General features: G+C 50.9%; 1 protein-coding gene across 1 annotated transcript in view; it reads left to right on the forward strand.

The window, feature by feature from the left end:
* The window catches only part of LOC131215075 (nephrin-like), a 170,836-nt gene that overhangs the window by 98,892 nt on the left and 48,976 nt on the right, over positions 1–22,968 (forward strand). The window contains exons 2-3 of the mRNA XM_058209450.1: positions 13,192–13,371; positions 13,702–13,890. Of these exons, the coding sequence (XP_058065433.1) occupies positions 13,192–13,371; positions 13,702–13,890 (369 nt within the window). The remainder of the gene's footprint in view (positions 1–13,191; positions 13,372–13,701; positions 13,891–22,968) is intronic.

The raw sequence follows: 22,968 nt of genomic DNA on the forward strand, positions 1-22,968 counted from the left end.
CAATCACAATTTATGCTAATGCTTTCGGCAATTTGGGACCTGCAATCGATGCGCGTGAAACTAATTAAAGGCAACGGCCGGAATTGGGCCGGAAATTGAGCTTTTCTAATTTTTAATTAATGATGCCTTTAGTAAGGCAAACCCTGACCGAAATGTGAACCTTACTAAATGTTATTAAAATACTGCCTTCTTTTTTGTATAACATTATGTCCAAAATCGGGAACACGCCATGTTGCAGAGCTTGGCTACGCTCACCTTCCTGTGACCTTTAAAAGAAGCCACTTAAAGACATCGAACCGAACAACGGGCGCAGGTCACATTGATTGCCTTTTTCGGCGAAATAAAAATGGCCGTTACAGCATCCGGCCACGCCGTGACTCTGTCAACATAAGCCGGGTGACGTGTACACTTCTCGCGCCCGAACGCATCACTAGCCTTTCGATCGAAGCGATGAAACGTGGAAAAAATAAGGAATCCTACCTCACCGCGGCACGAGAAATGACAAATTGTCAAGCCGGCAAGATAAGCCCCGCGAAATATTCCTATTCCACCGCATAAATCATGTGTCACGGGTGCTCTGGGCAGCCTAGATACGCGGGGCAAAAGAGGTAAACAGTTGGGAGCACCTGCGTGAGGTGTACGGTACACCGGGAAGACGTGGAGATTGAATTTCGCAAACTTCACCGTCCCCGATTTGACAGTCAATATTGATCCGATGGGAGGCTCGGCCGGAAGCTGCCATGGCGTTTTCGTTGGTGTTTGACAAACGCCGTGTCATGAGTGATTGAGTTCCACTAAGGGGCAACCTTCCGCGGATAGTGACTCGAGGGCGGACGAGGCAATTTTCCAACCCCATCCACGGCGCGGTGTTAATGAGGTACCTTCACGTTGATGAGATCGCGACAACTGCCAAAGGCGGCACCACCGTGGGACAGTTACTGATAGGGGTTGCAGCCTGCGTCAGGACCTGTCGGGGCGAACGGAAAACGATAGCGATCGGCACGTTGTTGGCCATCGGGCGGCTGTCAATTGATAGACCAACCGGAGGCAGTTTAATTATGGCGTTTCTTTATTCAAAATACAATCTTAATTCTGCCTTCAGCGGGCCTCTTTATTGACTGCTTCCTGCTGCTTCCAAAGCTTAAAGCTGTTCTCTTTTCTTGCCATCGATTTGGGATAAATTGGAGAGATTTTGAATTTGATATAGAAACTGAACTGAACTGAGCTCTAGCTTCGAATCGGTTGCAATTCTTTCCGTCTCAGTTTTGGTTATTTATAGCGACACGCTTTCATCGACTAAATGTGCCACAAAAAGTACAATAAATATTCATGCTCCGTTCCGTGAAATCATTCCGACACCGTGCGTTGAATCACGCGATCGGCGAGAGTTATCGCGACGTCCATTTTGAAAATCAATCATTTTCAAACCCCCGATTCGAAACTGGGCCGTGGAAACGAACCTCCGTATGTTCTGGGTGCGATTAAAGCATCGATCATATGCTGAAACATAAAGGTTTGGTGGCGCACCCGCACCCGGAAACCCTACAGACGTTCTCCCAGGTTCCCACTTTAATGCCCGAATGCCAACAGGGCCCGACACAGTTTTGGCGAAATCCGCTTCGTCCTTCCCGTGAAGCGGCTTCGGAGCGGCCGGAAAAGTGATTGATTCCCACCGTACCAGTGCCAGTTCGGGTTCGAGATCAATCTGGCCAGCGGAAAATCTGGTCCCAAAATGGTCATTTGGGGCCTGGTTCGTTGGCCGGACAGGAAGCGATTTAAAATTGCAAAAGCTTCACTCGAGTGGAAATTTAATCTGATTTCAATTGTGCCACGCAGCGGCACCAGAAGTGTGCAGTCCGTGTTTGTGTGTCTGTGTGTCGTCGAGTGGGATTTCCCGAGGAAAAGGGCATCCGTTTCCCGATGCCGACATCCGTTCGATGGGGCGCGTCCTTGGACGGCGCTCCACTTCATAAGCGTGCTCGGGTTGCTCTCCGGACATTAGATTGGAACGATTTTTCCTCGAGTCTGTGGCTCTTCCAGCCGAACGGGCTTCTCGAGTTTTCCGAGAACGACGAGAGGCGAGGGCAGAAAATGAATATCGAAGAAAAATCGGTCAATCTCGAGCCGAACTTTTTGACGGCCCCCAGATTCGTGTGCCAGCACCGTGTTGGACGAAAGTTTCTGGTTCTCCTTCCAGTTCTCCACCGATCGCTTTCGTTTCTGTTTTTCTGCTTTGCCCTTGTCCAGCGGAGCGGCCAAACTTTTCCCGGCCCGGCAACTTATCAGTAACTTTTCCGCGAGCCTTGGCCTTGGCAGATGCTTTACCTTGCCCTTCGCCGTTCCCACTGGAACCGGTCCGATGGATACACGCACACCCGGTCCACTTTGCAGTTCCGGTTCCGGGCCGGTTCCGGGTGGCTGTAATGCCCGGCACGGTAGTTTCCCTCGGCTCGGCTGGGCGTGCTGGGAATTAGGATCATGGAACGGAACAGAGACGTGTCACGTCCAGTTACTTAATGGATGTAAATAATTTTGTGGCCTCGCCAAAGTTGGCAGTCAAATGGACGAGACAGTGTTTAGGGAGAATTCATGGACGTAAAACGCTAACTGATTAGTCGAGTGATGTCTCCGTTTCTTATTATAAATGCATTGCCCGCCTTCGGGCGGGTTTGTGATCAACATAATTAATTAATTTTATTTAATATGTCACAACGCAAGCACGTTTATGACAGTGAGGAATAAATTCTCATAAAACGCCATACTTAAATCGTATCGAATGCGAAACACACACTTGAACCGTTCGAATTTGATCATAAAATTTGATTGTTATGTTCGGCGTCATCGTTTGCGGGAAGCCGTTTCCACCACATTAGACCTAGCCAGCGCGCCCTGTCAGCTAATCTTCGGTGGGGGCTGTCGGAGGACCGAACTTTATCCTTCTCCAACAAGGGTCCTCCCTGCACCGGGGAGTTGTGGGAACTGGAAAACTATGGACATCAGCAAAACAGACGTCGGCCGCGGCGTCACGAGGCCAAGCCCGAGAAGCTACATCACCAAACATATTCCCACGCAAGTTTTGTGATAAAATAAACCGGAAGTGCACTTTTTATCACCCGACACACTTGCCAGGCGCGCGTGAAGCCGTTCCAGCCGTTAAAGTCCCGTTCCTTCCCGGGCGGCTTCGGGACGGAGTACGAACAAAATTATTTATCCCATCTGCCGATGCGATTGTATCGTCACTATATTGAATCGCGGGAAACGGATTGGGAACGGGACGGGAAGTTTGGAAAAACAGTTCTCAAACAGCCGTTGTAATCACATACACGCGAGCCCGGCAAGAGCTTCTTATGGCGCCTTTAGGTTCGAGTCCTGGGGCGAAAGTTTTCCCTCGGCTGCGAACATCCCACGAAGTTCGGCTTTCGAACTCAGTTGCTTACGGGCGCTAAGCTGAATAATGAATGGCGATTTTCGGATGTACAGCGGGAAACTAGTTCCTGTCGCCTCTTCAAGCTGGAACTGCCACTGACACTGGCAGGAACAAATCGATAAGCTCCTTCTCGTTTGCTTTCTTAAGGTCACGGGACTTGGATGACGAAGCCAGGAGTTATGAAATAATTCGCCAAAAACTAGGGAAAAGATTGTTAATCAAACGGTTCGGTTTATTAACTCTGAGTTAGGCCCACACAGCCCGAAATATGAAGCTCGAGAAACTGAGATAAACAGTAAATTTTGAAATCAATCGTTTATTTCAATTTCAAGTTGTCACTGCGACCGGGTTATCATAACCCGTACCTTGTGAACGCTGCTTTGTAACTCCATCCACCCGGAAAAGGACTAAACAACCCTGACACAAAGAACTGTTCCGTACGAGAGATGGGTCCAGAATCGATGAACGATAGCACGCCGGAAGTCGGAAACAAAGTTGGGGCCTTCGAGCAAACACCAGTAACCTGTCACTAATCCTGACAAGGGACCCGGAGCCCTGGCGACCGAATCTCTCTATCGGCAGCAGCTATAAGCGGAAGATTTCGATTTTGGTCACCGGGAAACACCGACGACTGGACATCGGAACCCCTGGGTGCCTGGGAACTCTCGGCATGCCCGGGAATTATATTCAAATATATTCAAATTCCCTGCCAAACGACAATTTGATTGATATCGACCCGGCAACAGAACGGGGCTTCTCGTGGCCATGCCGGACCTAGTAGTGTGGTCACATCTTCATCGTTGCTCCGAGACGTTCCCTTTTCTCGGGCTCTGTCCCCATATGGGTCCGTTATCCTTACTCCGCTGCCCTTGTAGCCCAATGCGACGAATAATCTGATTATGGCCATCATCCTGGTTCGCTGCCTGCAAACCCGGGTTTGCGGGACGTCGCAGGTGACCTTCGGTCGAAGGACGCTACAAATCGTCAAAGAGCTTATCTCTTTCGCTCGCATTAGTCTCTTAATGTTGTCCTTTGACCACGACCGGCGCGGACCGGCCATCGCCAGTCAGTCAGAAGCCGAAAGATAAACACAGTAATTGAATATTAATTGCCACAGTGCTGTCGATTGACGGTTTCGGTTTGCCGCTGCCAAAGCAGTATTAACTTGACCGGCCCTCCGACAAGGAGGAGTCGATTGCGGTAATACGGGATGTGGAATCCTTCGGTGCGTGGTTCCACAGTGCTGGACATAAGTTTATTCATATGTTTTACGTATTGAACTCTTTAGAGTCATCATCCTAATATTTCATCTATAGTAATCGAAACATATAACAACTCAATCTATTGTTGGTCCATCCGATTGTTTCTCATCTTCAATTTGTTTAATTGAACTAAATATCGGACACAATGTCTCGGGCCCTTCACTGTAGCAAAAAATGTTGCGGTTATCAGTTCGAGCCGGTTGATCAGCGAAAAGGATAATGGCGTTCGGAAATCGATAACGGCATCCCAGCGAAAGTAATGCTTGACAATAACCTACCACAAAGTGCCTATCAAACCCGATTCCCGATCGTTGTCAGGTTTTCCCGATAGTGGCCATTCATGGCCATCGAGTATCTTCAATGGTTGCCCGAGTGCCCCAGTGACTCCCCTAGCGGCACTTCACTCTTTCTCCAGCATGAACACCCCAGCCCTGGCCACCTGTTAGTTGTGCGGTTTGTTTATGACCCTTACACACTGAGCCAGGCCAGAGTTGGGTGGCAAATACGCCGTAAAACTGGCGCGCGGCGAACGATTAGCGTCGAGCACCGAACGGTCAACATAAAAAGGGCCAAGGCCGACTTCCTGGAGCAGCGTCTCGTCCCGGCCAGTTTGCATAGGCTTCATTACGCTCGATGTAACCGTCATTGGCCATCAGCAGGTTTCGCGGTGGCTAACACTGAGAGTGAACTGGGAAAAAAAACCAGGGAGGGCCCTTATAAACTCGCTCGGAGGCTGAATCTAAACGCCATAAAATAACCACGTTACACACAATTTCACTTTAGCCCACTGGAGCCACCACTCCGCTGGTCCGCTGCCCGGTCGGTGGAACAAAAAATATTAGCCATTCCCTGTAAATGGTAAGTGAAAAAGTTCACGAAATGACGGGATGGGACCTCCACATACGGGACCGTGGGACACGTCGCCCAGAAACCCCGGGATGGCAGCAGAAAAAGTTGGCAGCAAACTGCTGACGTACTTTTGCCTTGCTTTTTTCCCTTTGCCCCGACGGACAAAGGATCATGTGTAAAGTTTTCTTTTCTTGGTGTGCGTCGCGAGGCACAAACTTTGTCACTTGTGCATACGATGCACTAAAGTCCGCGTCGTCCTCGTCGTCGCCGTCGTGGAGATCGCGTTGTGATGATGATGATTGTAGTGGCAAGAGTGGGTCCAAATGTGCCGAGAAGGTGTTCGCTTTGGTGTAAAGTTTCGTCATAACCATTCGGTCGGGCGAGATAACGACAGGTTGGAAGCAAAAATGTATGGTTATTCGTGGGAAACCAGCATTCCAGGGCTGGGCCGCGGAAAGCGTCGGTGACAGAAATGAACTCGGTTCGGGAAACTTTTCTTAAGCAACGAGCAGAAAACAATCCGTGTACGGTCGCGTTTGTCCTCATTAACGGTGCAAACAAATCATAAAAATGGAGAATTATCTGAATGTAATGGAAAACGTAATAAGAAATGATACTACTTACAAGCGGCAGTGAACTCCCTACGCGATCGGACGAGGTCTTGGCCGTGGTTCCGCTGAGTTCCGTTAGCTTGTCCAGCGCTTGTTCAGTGTCACATCACTGGCATGTTTTGTCTGTATTGTATTAGTTTAGCGAGCAACTCTGATCGCCCACGAGGACAAAGAGCTAGTAGCTAATCTTCTGGAGCATGTCAAACGGCCATCTGCAAGTAACACGCAGACTCTTTTCGAAGACTAGATCAACAACAAACTGCCAACATACAAATTCAGCTGTCAGTATAGCATGACGATAGAACTACAAAAAGACCTCATAGCCAAACACTGGGCACGGCGGAAAAAAAAACAAACAAAACAAACACTGGGCACGGCGGATTACTATTTCACGAGTCATCGAGATTTGTCGAGATGGTCTATTTTTCATTGCACTTCACTGTTCACTCACTAAAAAAACGCTAGCTTAACATTAACACAACACCAACAGCTACCGCAATTGCGGACCAGGGTCTTATCACTTTATAATAAGTTAGGGGTTCGTCCATCCTGGTCAACCGACTAACACCACGGAATGACACATCGCAGACTGAGTCGCCGAATAACCCACGCAAGCGAATCCCGGAAAATAATGCTATCTATCGGCTTCAGCCACTCACAGAATAATGGAGTTCCCAGTTCTATCAACACGTTTGCTGGGCTGCAGACGAAAGTAAACCACACACGATTACCGCTGCCCGAGGCTATCTACGAAACTTGTGACCGGATGAGGTGAGCGGTATCAATTATAATTTTTTGACAATGGCCGCACACTCTCCTCCGCTGCGATCGGAGTTCAGGCTCGAGCTCGAGTGCCTTGCGATCGAGTGCTTAACGCCCTGACTACGCATCTAAGCTTTCATCGAATGTCGAGTGTGCGAATTGATCGCTTGGAGCAGGTGTGCGTTCGTGTCGTTTTTAGATTCTTTCGCAATGGCAAATGGCAATTTGTACCTGCTCAATGGAATTTGGATCGACACTAGATCGTGACAGACGCTCCGATTATATGGCGAGTGTGCCCATCAAAATAATGAGCGACACATGACTCGCACGGGTATCGTGAAATTGCGTCCCTAGCTGGACTTTTTCTCAAAAAAGTAAAGTACTATAAATTAAAGTACTAGTATAAAATAACGTTGAGAAGATCCACCAGAAGCACAGTTTGGAAGTTTTGCGATTAGCGTCGAGAAATCTCGTCTAAAACTGCTGACAGCTTAAACCCGAGTCTGACGCTATCCCACGGCCAACATCCTAAAACTGTGTAAGAACACAGTGGCGCAAATCCTGACTGCCATCATTTAACCGTCTCTCAACCGTCAGACTTTCCCCGACGCTTGTAAGTCAACGTTCGTGGTGTCTGACTTTAAAACAAGCAGACAGACATGACCCCAATAACTACAGTGGTGTTATCTCACCCGATGCTTGAGCTGCTCGGATCTCGGATGAGCTTTTCTGCGGTTTCCTTCAGCCCAAACCAGCTTTGGGTTCATGACCAAACGATCCGCTGGCATCTCGGCATCTTTGTCTCACTATTCCAGGCCACACGATGGATTGGTTTTAATCAATCAAACATGTTTTTTAAAGATGCCACTAAGTTAAAGAAAATGCAAATGAGTCTCGCGAACAAACTAGGGACCATTCTCAGAGCAGTCCGATACTTCCACTTGGTTAGACAATTTGGAGCGAAGTCCATCATCCGCAAGTCTACTAATCGCTTCGCTTGACCGTGGTGAAAATTTCTGTCATCAAACCACGCGGAAAGAACCGTATATGTGTGTCTTATTGATTCCGCCGTAAGCGCCTGCATAGCATAATCACTCCCCAGGATATCGTCCGTCGATACGATGCTGGCCAGAGACCAGAGAGACAGGGATAGATAAAGAGCGAGAGAGAAAGGCAAACCACAGAAGCATTCCAAATGCACAGGATAACAAGCAGTCGAGCGTATGTGGCGTAAACCAGAGATGACAGGCCGGCTACCGCTGGCGCTACGGTCCAGAGGGCACACGTGTAGCCCGATTTCGCTTCGATCGCTTCTGCACTCCGCACGTTACATTGTATCAGCTTCCGAACAGGAATGTTCCGGAAGGTTTTTCTGTTGTCCTCGTGTACGGATTTTCCGTGACACATTCTGCGACTTGAAAGAAGCCCGGCCCGTGCCCGGCGGGTTGGGAAAGCTTGCAATTTTTCTGACGCCCCGATGGGATGCGGGTAATGCTGGCGAAAAATCGCTTCGCAGCGAAATGAACTTCACCACATCCGGCCGCACGCCGGGCTCGAGGGCTTTATCCTGTAGCTTTGTAATTACTGTGCAGTATCGCTTCACTTCCTTCCGTCCGGGGGCAAAAAGCGGTGTTGAAGCCATCCCCGGGAACACGCTGCCTGGTGAGGAATGCAAGTAATTGAAAATAAAGAACCTCACTAAGCCTCGGTACGGTTAGAATCTAATACAGTGCGCCGTGCGCCGTACATGCCATTTTTACGAGTGACGAACACGAACGTCGCCGGTTTCAATTTAGGTTCTGAATACCCCCAGAGCAAATAAGTAAATTCTTTTCCATTCGGACCCGCGTAAGCTTGATGAATAATTTTCGAACCAAAAGCTTCCGAACTCCGGCAACCCGTTTGTGCGGTTGCCGGCATGCCGTTCTTTTGCGAAAAAAATAACGCATTTTCATTCAACCCATAGATTTGCATAAGCTGCTGAACGGTCGTTTGGGTCAAGTTAGACCGTCAACACCACTGCCCGAGATTGCTGTTGGGGCCTCCGTCGGCAGGAATTTGCATACGCCAAGATGTGTCACAAAGCGTGTGCGTAAGGCAAAGGAACGTGTGGTTCAGAAAAAACGGAAAGAAGATAAATCAGACCGAAAGGCAAAACATGGGCCAGAGACCCTGGTAACCGGTTCGGCCGAAGGAAGGCTTTTTGAATATTTGCATGAACGAACGGATGATGCCGGTGTGTTAATGAACACCGAGCCTTATTGTGGTGGCAGTCGGCAAGCCCCGGCCGCCCTGCAACATAATGACTTCATTCATCCGGAGTCGGGCTGGCCGCTGTAGAGCTGTGACCCGGCCGGCACTTGGATCGGACCGAATTTCTGCACCATTCTTAAGAGCCCAAAAACCCAAATTTAATTGAGTCATCGTAATGTGAGTTGTAGAAAATAATTTAAAACCAAATGAAACTCCCCAAACACACAGGCTACACAATTGCGATGTGAAATTACAACAATCAACGAGAGAGCGAGAGAGAGAAAGGGACAACCGTCAAAAAAGCGTCGCCATGAAACAAGCCACAGCACAATTAAGGCAGAATTAAGCCACAGTCGGTTGATTAGAAACGAGCGGCTCGTTTTTGTTGGAAGGCGTGAGGCCACAACTCCTTCAAGAACACATAAGCGAGGGTTTCCAAGACGAATGGGCCGGCGGGGCGGCATTAAATTAAGAACGATGTTTATCGCATGTTAAGTCTAAGTAATTAAAACAATAAGTCAAGCGAACCGCTCTTCAGAGCACTTCGTAGCCCCTTTTTATTCCAGCTCGATGTGATTTTTCCACTTGCCGAACCGGGCGATGTGTGTGATGGCATCTTCCCGCCAGAGGTCGTTATCATATCAGTTCGCATTAGTAATGGGACCGAACGTCGGTAATCTCGCGATTCTGAAGTCACTTTTATGAGCGATTAAAAGGCGTGTACCTCACTGCGAATGGGGTTGTAAATTATCATACCTTTTCGGGATGACTTTTTGGCAAATTTTTCCTCTGTGAGAGCCGCCAAGCTCGGAACGGTAATGGCCCCCACCGTTAATGATCAAAAACTTTTAACTCACTTACTGCTTACTGGTGCGTGTTGGGTGCGCAAGAAAAATTGCACCCCATTTGGTTCGCTCGCAGTGTAATGTGCATATTTTCTTGTAATGGAGGGCACAGAATGGATGGGCTCAAACTGAAAACTCCGCTTCATCCGGGTGGATGCAGAAGATAAGTTTGCGTCTTAGCATCCGGTTGTGACGTAGAAAAATCGCTCCGAACAATAACTCCGTCTCGGGACGCGGAAAGGAACCGAAACACTCCTCAACAAACAGCATAACGCAATTGATAATCCAGAAGAATGCTGGCCACCGTGCCGAAGAAGACCCAAGCTGGCAAATTACAGCGTACCCCGGGCTCAAATATTATCCTTCCTTGGGCTGGCGTCCTGGCCAATCGTTCTGCTTCCTTGTCTGCCGCTTCGTTGGTCGTTCCGTCTGGAAATCGGGCATGGAAGACCGGACCGGCTCGAGTTGGGGATGAGTTGCGTTTTCCCTTTTGGGCCCGCCCGGCCCCGGGTTGGGTCTGCACGGTCATCAGCCAACGCCGTCCATCCGGTTTGCTTCCCCCGGTTGGTTCTTTAAACTTTCCGTTTTTATGCATCATTAGACATTCCGTGGGCCAGCAGCAGCTGAGAAGATTCATCCCCAAAACGGGGCCGACTCAGAGACTTGACCCGTAGGACGGGTGGAAAATGGCGAGGGGCTCTGTGTCTGGGTTGTTTGTTTTCCTTCCTCGCACTCTCTGTTTGCAGAGCCAGCCGGGAAAACCGTGCCTCTCATGCCGGAGCCGGAAGAACAGTGAAACGGAGCGACGGGGAACATGGAAACAATAAGCTGCAGTCCTGCAGCCTGCAGTGCATTCTGATGCAGATAACGTTAATAATGCATTTAAATGGTTGGATCGCAATGTTGAGTTGCCATCCATTATGTGTGTTTGTGTTCGGTGAACGTGGCCGTCCGCCGATGGAAGCTGATGGAATTTTATTACCGACCGGAGAACAATTTACTCAGAGTTTTGAAATGCTATTGAAATGTTTCGAACATTTGTTCAAATGCTCCGTTTTTGTTGCGGTTGTTCAAATGCTTCGAACATCAACCGGTTCGGAATGATTCCGTTTGGTTGTGATAAGAATTCCTATTTTCTCTCCCTTTTTGCGTGGGTTTTTGTCAATCGTCTTCGATGCACACGTGCATAAAGTGCTTTCGTGCGTGAGTAAAACGTTCTCGGACAGCTCAATCAGCTTTCTGTGCCGAAAGTCATCTCACTTTTGATGCAGCAATCTAAATGCATAGCAATGTTCGCTGCAGAAAGTTTGCTGCGTGTGCAGAGCCAGCATACGAGAGGGTCCCGAATCGGTAGCGCCGGTTGTTTATTTTTCAACCGGGTGACTCAAAATGGAAGCCAACACTCGAGCGTTATTGGCTTGCAAACTTGCGAGTAGATCGATCGATTCCATAACTTCTTATTTGCATAACGAACTCGGTGGAATGCGATCAAAAAATCAGGCACCGCAACGGAAAGAATTCACGGCACACGCGAAACTTGCCGAGGTATGGATTCTGTCATTCGCAACACAAACCCCCGGCACCGAGCGTACGTTTGCATTGTAAACAGGAAAAATCAACGTTCAGGGTTTTATGAAAAAAGGTTTCCAGCTCCAGAGTTTGTTACAAAAAGCGAGGTATTCCATTTTGTGTGTCCCTCACGAAAGCTGGAGGACGATTTATTTAGTTTTAATTAACGAAAGTCGCGTAACGGGCACGATTGTTCACTTGCGATTGTTCGGTCACGGCGACGGGGTGGCTCAACGACCGCAACTTCTGCTCCTTACTTTCAATAATTTCACTGTGCATTATCCCGTTGGAATCTGCAGGAATTTTATCATTTTCCCGGACTGGCCCAGAAAACTTTTCCGCACGCGGGTGCATCTTTTGACACCCCGCTTATCGTAGGTCCGGGTCCGGGTTGTTGTTGGACAAACTTCCGCTTCGGCCACTGCCACTGCTTGGTTGCATTGGTGTTCAAGGCATTTTTACGCCCTGTGCCAAGCGACGGGGACAGGAACACCGGAATGTCCTTAATTGTTGACTCTCTAGCCGGCAGGTGTGCGGTCCCCGGTCTCCGATTATGCTTCATTCTGGTCCTGCCGTTCTGGACGTCCGGCCACCGGCAAGGATGGCGAGCCGCTTTTTGAATTGTTAACTCGTAGTTTTTGCGTTGTTTAATGTTTTCATTTCCGTGGTTTGCTGGTTCCGTCCGAAATGGAAAGTTTGAATTTAATTTTAACTTTTCACCCGGTTGACCGGTGGAAACGGGGTGGGGGGAGGACCGGTGTGGGCTGACGGTCCGTCGCGGCCTGGCCCAAGGGGTCTTTTAAACAGTTTTACACAGTTGCACGTGCCGCACGGTGAACCGCAGCTTATACCCCGGGGCGGTTGCCCTTTGGATTGTGCTACGTATTTATTTCGTTTTTTTGACTGCCATTTTTCGTCCACTTTTGGGACCGCCTGCGGAAGTTTAAGTTGGTGTTGATTGGCTGCATAATGCACGCGAACGGCGCTTGCTCCCTTTTAATAGTACGTAGCGGAATATAGCGAGCCAAGGGTGCCTTTTCGAATGGATAGTGTTGGTGTGGCAGCTACCACAACTTTGTGTGTTCAATGTTAAAAGATGTCCTCGTGCAGATTGGTGAAGTTTTTATTACACCACCCAAGCGTAGCCGGCCGTTGACTAATTGCCCCGAATTATGTTCCGTTCCGGTGAAGTCACCGATGAGAGTCGGCGGGCCTTGCCTCCAAATTGGCAAGGCAATTGCTGTTTAATTGCAACTGTGGCGATCGAAAGCCCCGAAAAGCTGCTCCAGCGGTGGCCACTCGTGGACTCCCGCCGAGCGGAGTGCAGCACGACGACGACGCACTCATGCAGTTATTTAATTACGCCAGCGCTTCGCCAGTGGCGCACCAGACCGTGAACTGGAGAGTTCTTGGTCCGCCCGAATGCTACTAATTATGTAGCAACTCACCCGCGGTGTCCGACGCAGTTTGCGAGCTCCCAGTTGCCAGTTCTGCACAAATCTTCACTCGTTTTCATACGCCGCGTGTAGAGCGGACCCTGCAACAGCGTGGCTAATGTTTACGTTCCGTGCACTTACTTCTTTTATCTGTTTTAATTTTACTCCCTCTCCCAGTACTACCTCTGTGGCTGGCGGCAGTGGGAGCCGTGGCCCAACAGCAGCAGCAGCAGCAGCAGAAATTCCGAGTCAAACCACTGGACCTGCTGGTGGCGGAGGGCTCCGAGGCACTGTTGCGCTGCGAAATTCAGCATGCTGCCGGCGCGGTGCAATGGACGAAAGATGGCGAGGTGCTGGGTGAGTCATAATTTCATTAACTTGAACACATTTCTTTCCAGCGGACTGACCCAAAAGGCTGTGGCGCATGGGGCAAGTCTAGATCGAGCTTCACCATCTCCTGGCGCACGAATTCAATTACTTGTGAACGTTTGAAAGTCACTAACCTTGACCTGTAGCTTTGACGTTATTTAGTTTTGTCGTTGATCGTACCGATCGTAGTTCCGTCATTCGGTTAATAAAATTCAATGATCACCTTGCTCGATTTAATTTAATTAACCTATCTAAAGTTTGATGAAAAGATGTTGTGTAATGACTGCGGGCCCTTCTTTCCGTTGCTCCTTTCGTTAGGCTACGAAGAGGCCACGCAGAGCATCACCGGCTACCCGCGGTACTCGTTGGTCCGTAACGGGGGCTCCGGCATCTACAATTTGCGCATCGCGAACGTCACGCTCGGCGACGACGACGAGTACGAGTGCCAGGTGCATCCTTTCATGCACCACAAACCAATCCGAGCCAAAGCAAAACTCACTGTGATAGGTAAGTGACACCGTTGATACCCGTTAACCCATTTATTCTCGATGGCCTAGAAAAAGTCCCTGATCTCACTGATCTCTCTCACTGATCAGACGCGTTTCTGTTCCACTCCGCTGTTTTCGACAACTCTTTGGTTGTTTTCGAGTGCGTTGCGCGTTATCGTCGGTGGCATTCGCGTCGGTACTCTGTAAAGTAATCTGATTTCATTGATCTGTTGGCATATTCGTGCGCGCACCAGCAATATTCGAGAAAATTCGTTCGTGGTTTCCGCTTCTCCCAGTGCGTCGCTTTTAAGGAGTGCAGTGATGGCCGTCTGTGGGGTCTGCTCGCAAGCGATTGCCGGTGATTATGTTTCCTGCAGCGGATGGCATCAGGGAATGGCGTGCAACGGGCTGTTCCATCCGGATTGCCTAAAACTTGGAAAGTCCTGCACTAAGCAACTATTAGCTAGGCAAAACCTTAGATGGTTCTGTGATGTTTGCCGCCATGATGTTGCTCCCTACGCGCCGTCAAGTGTGCTCTTAAGCGAGCTCTCACGCCTCATGGATGAGAAGATGAGTATACTCGCGAGTGAGATAGAGCTCCGGCTTTCTCACGTACCACTTCCTGGCGTGAAGCCGACCTCATCAGCAGCCACCACACGCATCGCCACTCGATCGCAGGCCACCATCACCAACACCAACACCAACTCCAACACCAACATTAGCAGTGCCATCCGCTCAACGCACAACGCAACGCACAATTCACCGTCGAAAACAAATTCCTCATTCACGGCCTCTCGTCCTGGACCCACACCGCACCGTACGAATGAGAGCGAGGCAGAGGCTCTGCCTGCTGGGGCTGTCACCGAGCCCAACGACCACGGATGGATTTCTACCAGGACCTCGAAGGCCGTTCCGCGCCCTCGTGAATTGGCCCCGACTCCGGCTCCGCTGAAGCCGAGAGCAGCTCTCTCGATCCCATCACCATCCAACCATCCATTACCATCTGCCAAAGCGTCGCGCTCTCCTCCAGCACTGGTGACGGCTGCGCTTCCACCACCACCACCACCACTACTCACCGGGACCGGTCGGGACTCCACGTGCACCATCCAAACTGTGCCGCTCGAGCGTCCGGAATTTTGGCTTTATCTCACCCGCATCGCGCCATCGGTGACCACCGATAAAGTGGAAGCCCTTGCGAAGGAGCGATTAGGCAGTGATAACATCTCTGTTATCCGGTTGCTGGCTAAGGGCAAGGACGCGAGCACTCTCTCCTTTGTGTCGTATAAGGTTGGGATGTCGCTTGCTCTACGGGAGAAGGCCCTTTCCCCGGCAACCTGGCCCGCAGGACTCCCCTTCCGGGACTTCTGTGACTACGGCGCCACCGCAGTGGACGATGCCCGGGTTGGTTCACCAGATTTTGGTTCGCGGTCGCGGCAGTCCGGCTCTCCGCCTCAGGTGTGACTATCCCCCCGGAGCAATATTCTAAACCCTCTTGGCAACACCTTCACCACCACACGTCCCCTGTCAACACACGCCGCCGCTCATTATCATCATCTCATGATCACACATAGTTCTGCACCGACAACCTACACTTACAGCGCTCCACTTCCATGGCCACCGCGTTCTGCGGCCCCTAACACCATCACACCTTCACGTCCTGTACTGCCACAACCTCATTCGTCCTCGCAACTCGTCAACGTCACCGCCCCACGTGCTTCCTATCCGCTGGTCGTGTATTACCAGAATGTTAGAGGGCTGCGCACAAAGTTGACAGACTTCCGCTTAGCGGTTCCTTCTGGTGGCTTCGACATCATTGTTCTCACCGAGACATGGCTCACCGCAGACATTCCTTCATCACTTGTGATCGACGACTCCTTCTCGGTCTACCGATGCGACCGCACTACCAGCAACAGCACTCGTTCCCGTGGCGGCGGGGCTCTCATTGCCTGTGCTGAACACCTGCACTCGTCCTCTGTGTGCCTCACAGACCCGTCACTCGAGCTCGTTTGGGTGCGCATCTGGATCGGCTCGCGTTCGACCTTCATCGGTGCTGTATACATCCCACCCGATCGAAGCTCAATCGGATCGCATCTCGAGCGGCTCACTGAGTGTATCGGCCGAATCGCTGAGCGTTTGGGTCCGAACGACAACATGCTACTACTCGGCGATTTCAACTTTCCACTCATCACGTGGTCACTCGCCGGATCATCATACGTCCCGTCTGGTGCCAACGCCTCGTCCACCGTTTTCCTCGACGGCCTAGTAGTCAACGGTCTGAGACAAATCTCCGGCATTCAAAATAAGTTCGGCCGACAGCTCGACCTTATCTTCGCGGATTCCTCGGATCTCGCTGAACGCGTGGCTGTCCAGGCCGCTGCCGTCGTCCTCGTTCCCGAGGACGACTATCATCCTGCACTCTCGCTGTCCATTCGGCATCCGCCCAGCGGACCCGCGGACCCGGGCCGGTCCTCAGCTCCGCGCGGGGCTCGCGGGCTGAATTTCGCCAAATGTGACCTCGCGAAACTCAACCACCTGGTACTGGACATGGACTGGTCATTCATCGACACGGCCGTCTCGGTCGACGATGCCGTGGACACGTTTACCGCTACACTGTGTTCCATGCTTTCCTCCTGTTGCCCTCCTCTCCTTCCCCCCTTCAAACCTCCCTGGTCGAACAGGCATTTGCGTGCATTGAGGACGGACGTGAGGCGCGCCTGCCGCCTTTATAGCAAGCGCCGCTCTGTTTACCACAAGCGGCTGTTTAAATACGCATCTCAGGCCTACCGCTGTTATAATCGTGCGCGCTACGTCTCTTATTTATCTCGTCTGCAGTCCAGGCTTTCAGTGGATCCCAGATCCTTCTGGCGTTTCGCTAAATCTCGGCGGGGCTCCTCAAACTTCCCTACCTCCCTCTCTCTTGGCAGTGTTACGGCCACTTCCCCGGATGGCGTGTGCGACCTTTTCGCCAGGCACTTCTCGGGATTGTTTGTCGAACCTGCCACTTCCTCTTTATGCCTCACCTCCGGGCTAGCCCATACTCCCCGTGACTCCCTCTCCATCGATGCAGTACCCATCTCCGAGGACAGCGTCTTGGCAGCCCTCGCTAATCTGAAGCTCTCCCACTCCCCAGGCCCGGACGGTATTCCTTCCTCTGTGCTTAAGGGATGCTCGCTCTCTCTCGCCCCGATCCTTGTTCAGCTCTTTAGTAGATCTGTGCGGGAAGGATCTTTCCCGCGGGGCTGGAAGTCTGCGTGGCTCATCCCGATCCACAAGAAAGGATGCCGTCAAACCGCCTCGAATTACCGGGGTATTTCCCTCCTCTGTGCCGTATCAAAAATCCTTGAATCAGTCGTTCACTCCTACCTTCTCCATCTCGTTTCCCCTTTCATCGCTGTAGACCAACATGGCTTTATGCCTAAGCGGTCTACAGTGACTAACCTCATGTCGCTCATGCGACGCATCTACCCCGCCGTCGCCTCTGGCTCTCAGGTGGATGTAGTCTACACGGACTTTAGTGCCGCGTTTGACTGCATCTCACACAGATTGCTAGTTGCTAAGCTACGGCAGATGGGTCTGTGTGATCCCCTCCTATCCTGGATTCAGTCCTTCCTAACCGGGCGATCCTTCTGTGTCAAGACTCCTTCCTCCACTTCTCCTTCATCCTCTATCCCCTCGGGGGTACCTCAAGGCAGCGTCTTGAGCCCCCTCCTCTTTTCTCTGTTTATAAACGACTGTTCCGCCGTACTCCCTCCTGATGGCTTCCTCATGTATGCCGACGACGTCAAGTTCCTCCTCCCAATTTCCAATCCGGACGACGCTCGTTCCCTCCAAAGAGCTATTGATGATTTCTCAGCGTGGTGCTCGTCCAATGGCCTCCGCTTGTCCCCGAGTAAGTGCTGTGTTATCTCCTTCTCTCGCCTGAGTTCCCCTTTATCCTGGAATTATTCCCTCCTCAACTCCCCCCTCCCTCGCGTATCCACGGTCACGGACCTCGGCGTGCGTCTCGACAATGCACTATCTTTTACGCCACAGATCGAGGCCACTGTGGCTAAAGCCAATAAGATCCTCGGCTTCATCGGTCGCATGTCCCGTGACATTCACGACCCGTGGTGCCTGAGGGCTCTATTCTGCTGCTGGGTCCGTCCTGTCCTTGAATACGCCTGCGTTGTCTGGTCCCCATCGTCGCCTTCCTCCAGGGACAGGTTGGAGAAAGTGCAGCGACGGTTCACCAGGCTGGCCATGCGCAGGTTCCTAGATTCCTCTGCTTCCACTATGCCCCCATATGACACCCGCTGTCGCATATTGGGGCTTCCCTCTATAGCATCCCGCCACTCTTCTGCTCAATCCCTCTTCATCGCCAACCTCCTGCTCCATAATATGGATGCTCCCTCCCTACTTTCCTCACTCCAATTCTATGTCCCATCCCGCAGGCTCCGCGATAGACCTCCATTCCTCATTCCCCCCCGCCGTTCACGCTTCGGAGCAGACGAGCCATTCCTGCGGGCGACCAGGTCCTTCAATGCCGCAAGCCACCTGTTCGACTTCCACCTCCCCCTCTCCTCCTTCCGTTCCCGCCTTCTCGCATCCACCGCCCCTAGTATTTAAGAACTTAGTATGTAAGTTTAAGTTTGTTAAGCCACAGGCGAAAAACTAAATACATGAAATGAAATGAAATGAAATGAAAAAGTCCCAGAGAATCCTATTTTAGTCTCATGTTGAGTGCGCTAAATTACTCGAAACATTTCTGGGGAACAATCAATCGTTAAAATTTGGTTGAAATCGTACCAAATAAGAAGGGGCCGATTATGGCGCATTGCATACTTGCAGGCGTTTTTCGAGGTTTCTTGGAGTATGAATAGATCCATTTCGAATTGCATCTTGTTAGTGTCTGTTACTTTCCAGGCAAATGTTATCATTGAAACTTTATTTAAGGACATTCGCTGTCCATTGAAATTGCAGCTGCATCCAGTGAATGCTGACTCTACTTTGCTTAGTGAAATCGTAAAATCCACCTTCCAAAGAAGTCCTTTCTGCAGCCAACACCAGACGTCTGTGCGACCGACCGTACTTTTTTTGCACTTGTTCTACGCCATTACGCGTCCGTGCCAAATACAACGTCAAACAACGATACACATCCGACGTGTCAATAACCTTTGCATATTCATGGCAAGGAATGCAAAACCACGCCGTTAACGACTTGCTAGCAGCATAAATCATCATCGCTCCGGAGTCGTTTATGCCGTGCCGTCGTTGCCGTTGCCGGCACCAACCGGTGCGGAGGCACCGGTTGTGTGCACCGGCAGCTCCGCATGAATGATGCAAACCTCGAAATCCTTGGCCCGAGCTCGAAGGCGCCCTCGGAGTTGCCCTCTCAATATGCGGCCAACGCAGTTGACAACGCGCTTGACACTACGGACGGGCGAAAGGACCCTCTGGGTGTGTGTGTATGTGCCGCAAAGGACCCACCACGGACACCCCCCGGGGCCAGACGTGCAATTATTGTAATTAAGCTCCCTGGTCCCCGGGTCGGGTCGGGCCGTATTCTTAACTCTTTCCAATTTTTGCCGTGATTAATCCCTGGGTTTTATGCTTTGGCTTTTAGCTTCCCATCGGGCTGCGCGAAGTGCGAATGGCTGCGATCATTGTGTCTGTGCTTTCGTCGCTCCCTCGGACAGTGTCGGGCAGGACCTCAGCTTCAACCTCTGCGCGTGGCGCGCGGCGAACGCGTCCAGTGCGGGCGCTCGGCACTCGTCAAAAATTCATTCAACTCTTTTCACGAACCTTTCACCTTCTTGCCCACGACCACCCGCCCCTACCCCCATCAACATGCGGTGAAAAGCTACTCCGCTGTCCCCCCCCTTGCCAACGGTTTCCGGCAACTTCAGAGGTTCGGGCGCTGCGCTGGCGAGATTCTGGTGATCCTTTTCTGCACCACTCCGTCGCCGGAGTGTCTACCGGAATCCTTCAACCGCGAGTGGCCGGGGGACGGACGGACGGGTGATGGTTCTGTGCACTTTTATTAAAAATTTTATGTCGACTTTTGCCGCAGTTTCTTCCCGCACCCGCATTTGCGTTTCTTTTCATTATCAACCAGCCAGCCAACGGGAAGAGACTTTGCGAGAAGACGAACGAAAAAATAATAGGAAAGCCCCACCAGAAGTGTTGGCTCTAACAGGGTGTGATGGTGCCGCCGGAGGATCAGTGCACGATAGCGAAAATGCGAACTTTGCCTTTGTGAGCGGGAAAAGAGTGAATTTTCCCTCTTCACACTCACTCTCGCCTGTCTCTCTCACTCTCTCTCTCTCTGTCTCTCTTTTTATTTCTGGCCCCAGGACTGTGCGAGTGGAAAAGTTACATACACAAATAAAAGAAACCCGCCACCAGCAGCCCCGCCACCATCGGGAACTAGTTCCGCGCGGGCGGCCACTCGAAAGGAGCAGCGGCAACCGGATACTGTCGCCGGTTGAATACTCCATTTTCAACTCCAGTTGGTTGGCTATGAAAGGATTGCGCTCACGGGTTCAAACAAATGGGCGACTCCCTTTTGTCTCCGTGTTTACATCGTTGTTTGCACGGACGAAATGAGTATATTATTTCCTACCCATACACACGGGTCCCGTCGCCGGATAAGCGTTGCAGCAAAGTTTTCACATTAGCTGCCGTCGCCGCCGTCAGTGCCGTCAACCGGCCTGGCCCGGGGCGTGTTCGCGGTTATGCCGCCCTGCGGTTGGTGGCGTAGAGTGGAGGTTCGGCCGGATCCGGTATCACTCGGGCCGGATCGGGTGGATGGCGGGCTGGCTGGCTGCTAGGCATTATCGCCGCCAACGCAACCCGGTCCGTGGGTTGTCGCGTTGCGTTGACAAAAAGATTTCCGTGAACACGGGCGTCGTCACCTCTTGAGACGAACCGTAAACACTTCACCCGCCACAAAGAACTCGACAACTCCATCCTCGCCGTCAGCCTGTTCCGCCCCGGGAAAGATGGGCCTGAAAATGTAGCAAAACCCCCGGACACCGTAGCTGTGACGCTGGTGTCAAACGCTAAGCCTTGTGCCACAGGACACAGGTTTGATGGAACATCAGTAGCGCCGAAGAGTTGTTTATGTTTCGCACCCCGAGCCAAATGTCGGGTTGGGTCGGGTAATGATGTGATTGAAATTACTCCGGATCGCAAAGTGCAGCTCGTCCGCCTGGAATGGCAGTCGACAGTGGCGTAGTACCCGAAAAGGATGATAATTACCGGGTTCGGTTTCCCGATCTGTCGTAGCGTAGATTTCAATTACCGAATCGCAGTCGCAGGTTGAAACAGACCGCAACCGAGTCGCAACATCACTTTCTCTTGCGTTGTCGGTTTATTCGGTACGCTTTTAATTATTTCCATGCTTTTCGTACTTTTTGTTAAATTTCTTTCGTTGTTGGTTTAGCTTATGCAATATTTTAAATTTTACGCTTTATGGATGAGTCTTGTTATAACTCATTTAGGTTTTTTTTTTTGCGTCGTTTGCTTCCATTTTTATATTTGATTGTCTATTCTAAGCATACTTTCAGTCTACACATTAACCAACTCGTTTGGTTTATTTATTTACTTCCTCAACATTTAACTTTTTCCCTTTGGTTTATTTATATTGCCCCAAATTATAGTTAATTTGCTCTTGTTTGTCGTTGTCCTCAGTTTTCACACCTTTTCGCACACCGCTTTTCTTTTATTTTGCGTAAAAGAACGGCAACGGTCTGTGATAAGAGCAACAGAAAATGAGATCCATTTTTAATGACGCGACGCGGACCGAGAACAGAGGCGATTAAAAAAGGGACTTACATTGGACTCGGAACAACACGCGAATACACAGACAGACATATCGTGTGCGGGGCAGGTCTTCAAAAGAAGTTCGTCGAGTAAGAGGAACCTACCTGAGCCGGCCTGGGTTTCGTTTTACAACGCCGCCCGTTATATCACGCGCGTCGGGAACTCGGTTTGATTACAATGTTGCACCCGGGTGTCTAGTGGCCTCGACAGGACCCCCGTTATCTCTTGCGCGCGCGCTAACGAGAACCCTCGCGCCCTGCGGCCCCAGCCCTGGCAGGTGGTCGATTACTCTCGAGTTTCAAGGGGCCCAGCCTAGCGAACTTTAACCTCAACGCAGACGAGTCCCTAACGGCGCCCGTCACCGGTCTGCATCTCGAGAGTGATAATTTGCCACCTTCGCGCGGTGAGTGGTTGAGAGAGATACAAAGAGCGAGAGAGAGAGCCTGAACGTGAGTCCCGGTGACGACGGCGCGAAGGACCTCTCGTTGGTCAGCATCGTGCCGAACCGACACAAGGAACCCGGACAGCATGAGCGTTGTGCGCCGTGAAACACAAAGCCGCCGAGCATTAATCACAGCAACGCTCGGGGCGTCTTGATATGTGGCGTCTTCTTCCGGCGCTGAGGAGTATCCCGAATCTAGGCACCACCCGGGGTGGCTGTTACTGCTACCTATCAACACGCACTCGGTCGTGTGTAGTGTAATGCGGCGAAAAACGGCCTAGCTTCGGTGTGCCCGTACGCGGTCCAGTGGATGCCATAAATCATGATGTCCTTCCAGAGCCTTTCGTCGGTCACTTGCGTCGGTTTTGTTACGGCACACGGACTTTGAAACCTTTTTACCATCCAAGAGCAGGGAAGCTGATAGGCTTGCAGTGCGTCAACGCATTCATTTCCAATGACCAAACCGTGCACTCTTCCGACGAATAATTAAAGTTTCGAAAGTTCGATGTTGGCAACCGATCAAATGGATTTGGGCCATTAATCTGGCCGTAAATCTGGCCCTGGGATCTGCCTGTAGAGATGACTATTTAAATTTAAAAAACCATCCTTTCGAATCGGCTTAGTATGGGTAGACTGCCGCACTGCCGATAGTTATTGACTATCTTAGGGATAATGGGTTTTGGCTGCTCAGCGCGACCCCAAGGACAACAACCCGGCTGGGGTTCGATATCGATGGTGCTCGTTTTTGGTAGGGTCCTTTGTCTAAACTTTCCACACTTTATCATTACTGCCAGAGGGGCAGTTCCAGGCGCTATTCAAGGACCTAAAATTACTCTGATTGCTGTTTTTGGA

Source organism: Anopheles bellator, chromosome 1, assembly GCF_943735745.2.
Source record: "Anopheles bellator chromosome 1, idAnoBellAS_SP24_06.2, whole genome shotgun sequence".
NCBI lineage: Eukaryota > Metazoa > Arthropoda > Insecta > Diptera > Culicidae > Anopheles > Anopheles bellator.